General features: G+C 39.2%; 1 protein-coding gene across 1 annotated transcript; it reads left to right on the top strand.

Annotated features, from left to right (window-relative positions):
* The first annotated feature begins 717 nt into the window (after positions 1 to 717).
* On the top strand, positions 718 to 11,260 carry ube2g2 (ubiquitin-conjugating enzyme E2G 2 (UBC7 homolog, yeast)). Its single transcript, XM_033613797.2, has 6 exons — positions 718 to 862; positions 1,767 to 1,802; positions 2,864 to 2,909; positions 7,721 to 7,839; positions 9,842 to 9,982; positions 10,118 to 11,260. The coding sequence occupies exons 1-6, from the start codon at positions 820 to 822 to the stop codon at positions 10,228 to 10,230; spliced, it is 498 nt and encodes a 165-aa protein (XP_033469688.1). The 5' UTR covers positions 718 to 819; the 3' UTR covers positions 10,231 to 11,260.
* The last annotated feature ends 777 nt before the right edge of the window (positions 11,261 to 12,037 follow it).

Genomic DNA, 12,037 nt, shown 5'->3' on the forward strand with positions numbered 1-12,037 from the left:
TGGGGGAGATTTTCTTAGTACCAACTGAGCATGGTTTAAACACCACAGCCTACCTGAGTATTGTTGCTGAGCGTGTCCATCCCTTTATGACCACAGTGTACCCATCTTCTGATGGCTACTTCCAGCAGGATAACACACCATGTCACAAAGCTCACATCATCTCAAACATGACAATGAGTTCACTGTACTCCAATGGCCTCCACAGTCACCAGATCTCAGTCCAATAGAGCACCTTTGGGATGTGCTGGAACGGGAGATTCTCATCATGGATGTGCAGCCGACAAATCTGCAGCACCTGTGTGATGTCATCATGTCAATATGGACCAAAATCTCTGAGGCATGTTTCCAGCACCTTGTTGAGTCTATGACACCAAGAATTTAAAAAGGGGGTCAAATCCGGTACTAGCAAGGTGTACCTAATAAAGTGACCGGTGAGTGTTTTTTGACCACTTGTTAAATTAAAGTACGCGTTATTCGCGAGGCTATTCACTAGATTTACATCAGTAAGTTTAGCTGATAATACTTTTCAGTGGAATGTAACTTTGAAAATGTAAGAGCATTCTACTGATGATGATGAAGATGACAATACTTTACATTTTAATGTATTGCTGTTACTTGTAACTGAGTATTTTTCAGGTGCACTACAGTAACTGACCTGCAGTTCGTCTTGCGGCTGTAGTACCAGTATTGTACCAGCGGGTGTCGCTGTCGGCTCGCGCTCACACAAACAACCGGAAATGCTCGCTGTATCCACTGCAGCAGCGATAGATCCGTAAAAAGTTAAACTCGGAGCTGATTTTTATTTTCCGTTAAACCAGGATGGCGGGCACGGCGCTCAAGAGACTCATGGCCGAGTATAAACGTGAGTGAACGAGCCGCCTTCAGCCAGCGGGAGAACTTTTAATGTTAGCAAACAGGCTAGGCTAGTGAGCTCCTGTAATCCTCCCGCACCAAACTCCATTTAAAAAACTGTAGATTTTAAGTTCAGTGTTAGTCCTGGCATTGTCGTTCATTTATTTTAAGAAAGCTCGAAACTTATGTTTACATGCAACTTAAATCGGCATCACTGACATACACCCAGTAGCATTAACTGTGTTAAAATAACATCACATAAGTTGATTATGTAGCTGGTGAGCGCTCTCCTGAGATTCCCTCGTAGACTCGAATAATGCAACTTTTAAACCTCATGATTAATTTAACACAAATACAGGGTAGTGAAATCATTTGTTTGCATGCCGAAATAGAGATTATAAGTCATAAACCTGTTATTAAACGTTAAAGGTTCATAGCGACGATATGAAATCATTGTAACGACTGATAATTATAATTTTGGTAGTTTTGTAAATGGAGTTTGGTGCACTTGAAGTACTCGGAGCTAGCTCTGCATGCTGTGTTAGCTGAGAGGATTAGCTTCAGTGTTATGTTGATATTTAGTCCTGTTTTATCAGTTGATTGTTAATATAATGTTAATTAAGATGAGGCTATGATGGTACGTGTTTGTTAGCTTGTCAGTGTTAGCAGCTGTTCCGCCCACCTCTGTAGTTTTAACTGTTAGCATGTTAGCTCAGATGTCATGTTTAAACTCATGTTTCCGGTTTATTTGTCTCATGATGTAAAGCAGAGAGACTCAGAATAAGTGTGTTAGCAGAGTTAACTTCAGTCACAAGATAAATGCTGTTTACATTAGAGGTCAGAGGTCACAGCCTGGGTTTACAGCATGCTAACCCGAAGCTAACCTGGAGCTAATGTGTGTGTTTGTGTTTCAGAGCTGACCCTGAACCCACCTGAGGGGATCGTTGCAGGTGAGACTGTTTGACCTGACCAGCTTATGTGTGTTTTATTAAGTATTTACTTTAATTATCAGTTATTTTGATGATCATTTTCTTCATTAACAGACAAACTGAGGTCCCAGTTGATATTTTAAAGTGTCTGTTTTGTCTAAAACCAAAAATATATTCAGTTTACTTTGACAGAAAACATAAAATCTTCATATTAAGAAGCTGGAGCTGATGACTGAAGCATTTGGTCTGAGAAATGACCTTAAGGTTGAGTTTCACTGAGAGGTGTTTGTGCTTTATCATCAGTTGATCATCATGTTTTATTCATCAGTGATCTGACCTGTCTGCAGTAAACCTCCTTTATATCTGCAGAGTGACTTCATTGTTTCACCGACACTCAGCCGGCCAACAGTTCTACACAGACACAACGAAACAAAAGCTTTTAATGATAATAAATGTAACTGATTCCTAAAGTGAATAAACAGCAGCTGTGGTGGAGAGCACTGAATCTCTATCTACACTTTTTCAATGTTTTATGAACCGTGAATATTTTGGCAGTGCTGGAGGTAGATCTTTAACTTCAGTAAATACTAAAGTGTAAAAATACTCTGTTCCAAGAAACAGTCCTGGGACCAGTTGCAAAAATCTATTTAAGATTTTCCTTTAAATCCGATTTAAGGTTTCATTTTAAAAAAGGAACAGTTCTAGTGCTCCTTTAGGTAGTTCTTACAGTCTTTAGTAAAGTTTTATCAGTCCTTTAGGAGGTTCTAGGGGTCCTTTCAGATACTACAAGTCACAGCGGTAGGGAAGGAAGGAGCAAACTTAAGGTGCTTTGTGCAACCGGCCCCTGGATTCAAAATGTATTCAAGTACAAACGTGAAAATCAGCATGAAAATATAAGAGGAGCAGAAAACTGAAAGACTCAACTAAAATTCTTATGAAGTTGTACTTCAGTGCAATAAAGTAAAAGTAAAATGTTGTTTTCTGTCCATTGACATGATTAGATTCAATTTTAGATATCCTTCATAAATACTCCCCGACGACCTCCTGCACAGACCGTAAACAGTGTGTGTTTGTTTCTGCAGGTCCAGCCAATGAGGAGAACTTCTTTGAGTGGGAGGCTCTCATCATGTGAGTACAGATTGGTGTGAATGAAACAATTTTGCCGCCATGGAAACAAGCATGTGATCAGACAGAACAACATGTAAACAGGATGAATCAGTGAGAGAGTCTTTGTACAGAGAAACTGTTCACAGATCAGATCCAGACTTCACTCACCGAAAAACACTGTTTCCACAGCCGTCCACATGCTTATGTCATCAGGCTGGAGTCAGCCCGCAGACCAGAGTGAAATACTGAGGAAATTTTAGGTTAACTTTTTTAATTTAGATTTTTATTTAGAACAAATTTGGTTATCTGTTTTTCCTTCTTTTTTTTTTTTTTTAAATTAAGTAATAAAGTGGTTAAATACAAATAAATCATTTGTTATATCACTATTCATACATTCAGACAGGTATAATTAATAAAAATAAACTTACTTAAATTAAATTTAGGACATTTCGAGCCAGTATTGGTAACAGTATAAGACAGGAAGAAATAAACAAATTGATTTATTTAAAATAAATTAAAATAAACAAAAACAAACAAACTTGCACACACCTATAAAAATAAAGATAAATAAATGGGTAAATAATTAAAAAATAAAAACAAAGCAGTAATAGTAGACACCACTTTTTCAGTCAAATTATTTCCTCTATTTAGATATATATTCAGGTAAACCAGAAGAGCCCCTTGCTGACCAGCTGCATAATGCAAATACAGATAATAAATAAAGAGCAGTTGGGATGGCGTTCTCGCTGCATTCAGGTGCTCGTAGACAAAAATAACTTATATTATTACAAACTAGGTACATTTAACATTTCAGTAGCTCAACATAAACTTAAGGTGAGTGGTGTTTGTTAACTTTTAAAAATAATGATATCAGTCTGTTGAAGAGAAGTTTAAAAATTAGCTGAATAAAAAGACGAACATGAATCAGGTTTTCTACGTCAGATAAAAGTTGAGAGGAGCTGCCGAGCTCAGCCGACCAGAGACAGTTAACGGAGCAGAAAATAAACCATCACATTGATTTGTATCTCGAGGTGTGATTCTGTATGTGACCAGCAGGTGTCGCTGCTCTCACAGTAATCACACTGTGACACACAGTCCCAGTCACAGTTCTCAGGACCCCTAGAACGTCTGCAAGGACCCTTAGAACCTCTGAAAGGGCTGCTAGAACGTCTTAAGCACCCATAGAATGTCTGGAAGAACCCCTGAAACCTCTGGAAAGACTGCTAGAACGTTTGTAAGAACCCCTGGAACGTCGAAAAGGGCTGCTAGGACGTCCCCAGGACCCCCAAAGAGTCTGTAAGGACCCATAGAGCCACTGTAAGGGCTGCTAGAATGTCTTTAGCACCTCTAGAACCTCTGAAATGACTGCTAGAATGTCCTCAGGACCCCTTAAACATCAGCGACGACCCCTGGAACCTCTGAAAGGACTGCTAGAATGTCGGTAAGGACCACTAGAACTTCTAAAAGGGCTGTTAGAATGTCCTCAGGACCTTTAAACATCTGTGAAGACTCATAGAATTTGTGAAAGGGCCGCTAGAATGTCTGTAAAGACCCATATAACCTCTGAAAGGACTGCTAGAACATTCTCAGGACCCCTAGAACATCTGTAAGGACTTGTAGAACCTCTATAAGGACTGTTAGAGCCTCTAACACCTCTTATTGTTATGATCCTAAGAACACTTACAAAGTCAGCTAGAGCTTTCTAAAGGACCTCTAGAACCTGTTTTACTTTGGTTTCCAGTCTGTCAATCAGTGCTGTACTTGGAGAAGCTGCAGTGAACGTGATGCCAGTGAAGGCAGCAGCTGGGTGCCATCATCATTATCTGTTGTTGTTGTTGTTGTTGTTGTTGATGTTGTCATCGTTGATGATGATGATGTCGTTGCCGTGCCAGCAGCTTCATTCTGCCCTTCAATTTAACCTGCAGCTCATTCACAGTCCAACAGTGTGACATCACCGTCACCACATCCCATAATTACCTGAGACAGGCCTCGGGTGTAACTGTCACACTCTCAGGTGTTCCAGGAGTCTGTGTCTGACCCACACAGTGTCAATAAAGTTGGATCAAATCCAGTCTGAACTGATGATGATGATTTGAGCTGCAACAATGTTGATTAACAGGAAATACATTTTTATAACTGATTAATTCTTGAACACATTTTTAATCAGAAATATCCAGAAACACACACGTGATTATTTTATCTACATGTAAACTGAAGTGTCATAATGATCTCTGATCAGTGAACACATCAATCTGACAGTCCCCTGAAGGCAGCGGTCAGTATGTCAGTTGACTCGGTGCAGCTGCAGATATCCGAGCTGAGACTTCCTCTTCTACTTCAGATAATCTCTATAATCACATATCTGCAGATACATTTGAAATACGCTAATTAAAATTAACTTGTGGTCTGATCATAGCCGATGGCCTCTGAGATTGCACTTCAGCCGATTTCACTTCACACGTACTGTTTACTTCCTGCTCAAACGTGATTGGTCATCATTGTTCAGACTACAAACAGAAACCTCGTCCGGTTCACAGATTTATGAAGAGAGATTTAGAGATGAGACTTTATCAAACAGTGAACTCTGTGTTGTTTTCAGTTTGATAAAACACCTGCCTCAGACGTGCTGATTGGCAGAACACATAGCCAATCAGAGAGTGAGGTCAGTCACCTGTTTAACTGACAGAGGAGGAGTAAAAATAACCTGCAGACAGATGAGGAGACCGATAACTGATGTATTCAGATATTCAAACATCATCTGAAGTCTGATAATCAACACAGAGCTGCGTGACCCTGAACACATCACGATAACAATACACAAATACACACACTGATACTGATACTGCATCCTAAAGAGTACCGGCTGATACTGATCATTGATCACTGATCTGTACCTGACTGTTTCATGTGATGCAGCTCAGTGGTTTTGTTCTTCATGTGAAGATAAACAGGCAAGTGATGAATGAAAACAGAGATCAAGATAAAGTGAGTCAGTAAGGGTTCTCCACCAGAACCAAACCTCACAGTCTGTGGAGAACGCTGTCGAACCTATAACTCCAAAATCTTTCAGATTCAACCACCTTAAGGACTCCAACAATCTATCAAACACCCTCTAACGGTCACTAGAACCCTCTGTAACCACAAGAACTCCCTTAAGGGCTGCTAAAATCCCCCAAAGAATGGCTACAATTCCTTAAACAACTTCTAGAACCTCCCGTGACCTAAATCCCCAAATAACTGCTAGAACTCCTTTAACAGCTACTAGAACCTCCTGCAGGAACTGTAGAATCTCCTAAAGGGCGGCTGAAATCTCCTTACGTACAGCAAGGACCTCCCAAAGGAACCCTTGATCATCCTAACCTAAAGGGCGACTAGAACCTATCTTTGACCACTAAGACCATCAAAAGCACTACTAGAACCACCTCAGTGACCACTAGAATCTCAAAGGACCCCCTAGAACCTCTAAAAGAACTGCTAAAACTTTTCAATGAACTGCTAAAACTTGGTAAAGGACTGTAAGAACTATTTAAAGGACCCATAGAATCTTTTAGAGGAATCCTAGCTTCTCTTAGAAGAACCTGAAATCCTCCTGAAAGACCACTAGAATCTCAACGGACCACTAGAACCTCCTAAAGGGCTGCAAGAATGTTTATAAGGATTGATAAAACCTCTGAAAATACTGCCAAAACTCCTAAATGCACTGCTAAAACTTCCTAAAGGATTGTAAGAATTACTTAATGACCATTAGAACCTTTGAAAGAAACCCTCGGTCCTAGACTGCAAACCCTAAATCTGCCTAAAGGACCACTAGAGCCTCCTAGAGTCCTAAATCACCCCAGAGAACCACTACAACCTCAAATGACTGGAAACTCTGCGAAGTAAGCTAGAACTTCCAGAAGGACTGCTAGAACTACCTCTGTGACTTCTGGAATCTGAAAGGACCCCCAGAACCACTTAAAGGGGTGCTTGAATGTCCATAAAGACTTCTAGAACCTCTGAAAGGACTACTAAATCTTTTCATGAATTGCTTAAACTTTCTTGAAGACTGTAAGAACTACATAAAGGACCACTAGAACCTTTAAAAGGAACCCTATATCCTCTTAGAGGGCCCCTACAACCTCAAAGGACCCCTGGAACCTATGAAAAGTAAGCCAGAACTTCCTAAAGGACTGCTAGAACTACTTCCATGACTTCTAGAATCTGAGAGGACCCCTAGAAACTCCTGAAAGGCTGCTTGAATGTCCATAGACATTCTAGCAACCTCTGAAAGGACTGCTAAAACTTTTAGATAAGACTGTAAGAACCACATAAAGGACCACTAGAGCTTTTTAAAATAACCCTAGAACCTCTCAGAGGACCACTACAACCTCAAAGGACCCTTGGAACCTCCCCAAAGTCAGCTTGAACTTCCTAAAGGACTGTTCAAACCTCTTCTTTAAGCACTAAAATCAACTTAGAGACCGCCAGTACTTCCCAATGGAACACTATGACCTCCGAAAGGGCTGCTCAAATTGTTAGGACCGCTAGAACCTCTGAAACGACTGCTGGAACCGCTAGAATTTTCTAAAGGACTGTAAGAACTACATAAAGGACCATAAGAACCTCCAACAAGAACCCTGCATCCTCTTAAAGGAACTCTAATTCCTCCTATATGGCCACAAAAACATCGAGTGAAGAATCTCTCAAGAGACTGCTAGAACAGATTCTGATCACCCTCTTTGTTCCTGTTGTCTGTCTTGTCTTCAGTTTTTCAGATGTTGTTCTGTACCGTGTTCTGTGATGTGTTCCTGTGGAGATGAAACGTTCTAACCCTGTTGTTCTCTGTGTTTCAGGGGTCCTCAGGATACATGTTTTGAAGGTGGAGTGTTTCCAGCTGTCCTCAGTTTCCCCTCTGATTATCCTCTCAGTCCTCCCAAGATGAGGTTCACCTGCGACATGTTCCACCCCAACAGTGAGTCTGTTCATCGTCAAACATTTTTTCTCATGACGATCTGAGCAGACGAAGCTCAGATATTTAGCTTCTGGACAGAACATCTCCGTAGTAACAACAGAAACCTGCAGAGATTCTGTGTTGGTCTTTAAACCTGTCATTTGGCCTGTCAGGACACGTTGCACTGTTAGCATGCTGTTAGCATATTGTTAGCATGCTGTTATTAGCACTGTGATTAGTGGCCTGCAGCCTGAGCCATGATGTCACAGCAGAGAGACAGTCTGAGCACGCTCCGTACTGATTAGAGGACGAGACGCTCGCTGGTGACCCATCATCATCATCATCATCATCATCATCGCACTGACACACACACACACACACACACACACACACACACACACCAGCATGGCCCTGAGCTGAACTTCCTGCTGTAACTGTATCGTCTGATCCTCCATCAACAAACAGCAGCAGATAAAGATAAAACACGTGAAGAAGGAAACACTGAGCAGGGCTTCGCACACTCTACCTGTCTGAAGGAATCTTCATCATCCTCATCATCATCATCACACAGTTACAGCAGGTTTATTCACGTCAGTCGACACATGAATTATTCTGAAGTTTAATTTTATTTAAAGATAAAAACTTGGAGCTGCAGCAGCGACGGCAGGTTGATGGTTTGATTCCTGCAGCTGTTAAAAGCTGCAGCTTTCAGAGAGCATGAAGTACCTCCATGACAGGAAGCCAACAGGAAACACTGATCACAGCCTGATAACACACCGTCAACACACGTTTGATGGTTGAACCATATTCACTGATAATCTCTGATCTCCTGCCTCACCTGACGTAAACACTCACAGACGCTCAGACTTCTGGATATGTGAAGACTCACTGAGCGACAGACCGAACTCAGTGACTTTACTAAATGTCTCAACCTTTTAAAAGTGAATCAGCTTTATAGAGAAGTCACTCCGAGTGTTCAACAAACTGTCTTCACTTTCAAAAAGGTCTACCAAGTCTCAAACGTTAAACAAACTTTAAACTTTCAACGCAGAAAACTAAAGTCTCAACTCTCAATAAAATATGTTTTAACAAAAAAGCTCAGCTTTTACAAAAAATGTATCAACTATCAACAAAAACATCTGGACTTGATAAAAAAAATCCATTTTCAAAATCTCAACTTTTGAAAGAAAGAGGGGATGACATGCAGCAAAGGGCCACAGGCTGGACTCGAACCCGGGCCTCTGCGGCAACAGACTTGTACATGGGGCGCCTGCTCTATCCACTAAGCCACCCACGCCCCAACAAGTATCTTTCAAGTTTCTATGAAAAAGTTTAACTTTGAACAAAGAGCCAAACTTTTGGCAAAAACATGTTGAAAAAGCTCCTTGACTTAAAACAATAAAATCTTGACTTTAAACAAAAGAATTCGAATTCCAACAAAAAAAAATTTCAACTTCAACAAAAATATCTTGATTTTTAACAAAGAAAAACGAGACTTGACGTAAAATTCTTAAACAAGTTTTAACAAAAAAAAAAAAGTTTAACTGTGAATGAAATAGATTGGCTTTCAACAAAAACAAAAAAATTGTGACTTTTAACTTTTTCTTTTGTTTCTATGAGAAGTCGCCCAACTACTGTAAGAGACTGTCATTTTGGGTATAAAAGGGTATAAAAAAACAAATAAATAAGATTTAAAAAATGCCACAATTTGCCACAAAATCTTGACTTTAAACAAAAATATTTCAGCTTTCAACAACAAAAAAATTCAATATAAAAATCTTGACTCAAAGAAAAAAGTTAAACTGTTGAACAAAAAGTTTGGCGTTCAACAATAAAATCTTGTCTTTTAGCAAAAAATGTCTGAACTTTATATAAAAAGTGTCTCAACTTTCAACTATAAAAAAAAAAAAAAGTCTTGACGTTAAAAATCTTGTGATGATGAAACGTTATCCTCTGATGCTAAGGAGTTCCTCCTGCTCTCTCCTCCTCCTCTTCCTGCTCCTCCTCTCTTCTCCTCCTGCAGTCTATCCAGACGGTCGGGTGTGTATCTCCATCCTCCACGCTCCAGGTGACGATCCGATGGGATATGAGAGCAGTGCAGAGAGGTGGAGTCCAGTCCAGAGTGTGGAGAAGATCCTGCTGTCAGTCGTCAGCATGTTGGCAGGTACGACACCTTCATCACGATTCATCGCACGCTTCAGCACATGGTTTATTACCTGGATGTATAGATTGACTCATACAGGATTTTAAAGACTGATCCTTGTTTCCTCCTTTGTTTCCTTGCCTCCTCTCCTCTCAGAGCCGAATGATGAGAGTGGAGCGAACGTCGACGCCTCTAAGATGTGGCGTGAGGACAGAGAGCAGTTCTACAAACTCGCTCAGAAGATCGTACGTAAGTCGCTAGGCCTTTAGAGATGATGTCATCAGCGTGCGACGTGTTTCAGAAACACTCCTCTTTAACAAAACTGCAGCATCGACTTAATGGAGATCTGAGCATCTTCCCCCGTCACCATGGAAACCAGTAACATACACATACACACAGAAACACACAGAGTGCTGCTGAGACGGACAGATCAATGAACTGATGGACGGACGTTTTGATCAATAAACAATCCAACAAGCTACACAACTTTAAATTTACTAAACAGAAGAAGAAGAAAACCAGTCGACAGGAGTCATGTGATGACATCATCATCATCATCATCATCAACTGTGTGGATGCTTCACACCGACAGCAGCTGAAACAACACCTGCATCAACACACAGGTCACAGATGAACACTGACGACAATCAACAACAGCAATCAATAATTAGGGACATAAAATAATCAATATATACTATATGTATAAAAATGACTAAAATTTAGTAAAGTTAAAAATCCAAAGACAAACTCGATTTCCACCCTGAACATCAAACAAAAAATGGGAATAATTTAAGATTTAAAGTGAAATAAAGCTCAGGTGTGACGTCTTCATCACACCAACAGACCTTTAAATAAAAATGTCTTTATTTTGAAAATCCTGCAGCACTCAGTTAAGTATCAGCTTGGCCTTAAACATTTCACAATAAAGGTTGTTTTTTTTTTTAAACCAAACATTAATAATAATTGATAAAGCAGATAATTGATGGTCGTAGCTGCGGTGATGTTTCCTGCTGCTGTCGGTCTGATGTGTGTCGGTCTGAAGCTCCTTTAGCTTCTCTCAGTTGGACTTTATGCACTTTATCTGAAGGACATTTGTCTCCGTCTGTCTTCGGGACGCCTGGACGTATTCAGAGGACGAGCTCCAGCTGCTTTAAGGGTGTTATTATATTTTTAAGAAATGAAGCTGGATGTTCTTTGTTTGGTTTTAAAGTTACAGACGAGACGATGAGAGTTTCTTTTAATTTGTCTCTTAATTTGAAAAAAATAAATAAATAAATAAACTGAGGGAAGAAAAACAGACTCATGTGTGGTGTTTATTTATTTATTTACTTTTTATTAGATTTTCAGGAACATCAATTATATCTGTATCAATAAAGAAGCAAACACAAGAAGTATGAAATAAAATACATTCAAAATTAAATAATCATAGGGGGGAAAAGTGTGGTATGGAGGAGTTTTTTTACACTTTATTAGATTTCAACAAAAACAATCAACTCGACTCGGTTAGGTTAAACTTTGAACAAAAAGTCTGGTTTTCAACAGTAATTAAAAAAAGTCAAGCTTTGAATGAAATCAATTAGCTTTTAACAAAAACAAAAAAAGTTAACTTTTGACCTTCAACCTAATATTTTAACTTGCATTAAAAACATTGACTTTCAATGAAAAAAAGTTAAACTTTGAGCAAAAATTTTGGTTTTCAACAATGAAATCTCATCTTTTGGCAAAAAAAAAATCACAACTCAACAAAAAATCTTGACTTTAAATAAAAAAATCTGAACTTTACATGAAAACGCGTCTTGACTTTTGACTTTCAACAAAAACGATCTTCATTATGTATTAAAAAGTCTCATGATAGAACCTGTATCAATATACAAACATACACAAGATACATAATAAAAGACATAAAAAATAAAGATAGTGTAGAAAGTAAAAAGTAGTGTCGTGGTATTGGTTGTTTTCTTAAACTTAATTAGATTTTCAAGAAACAAACAATAACTCTATCAATATACAAACAAACAAATGAAAAATAAATTATATACTGTAGATAAATAAAAATACATTTTTTGTAAATAAAAT

Source organism: Epinephelus lanceolatus, chromosome 14, assembly GCF_041903045.1.
Source record: "Epinephelus lanceolatus isolate andai-2023 chromosome 14, ASM4190304v1, whole genome shotgun sequence".
Classification (NCBI taxonomy): domain Eukaryota; kingdom Metazoa; phylum Chordata; class Actinopteri; order Perciformes; family Serranidae; genus Epinephelus; species Epinephelus lanceolatus.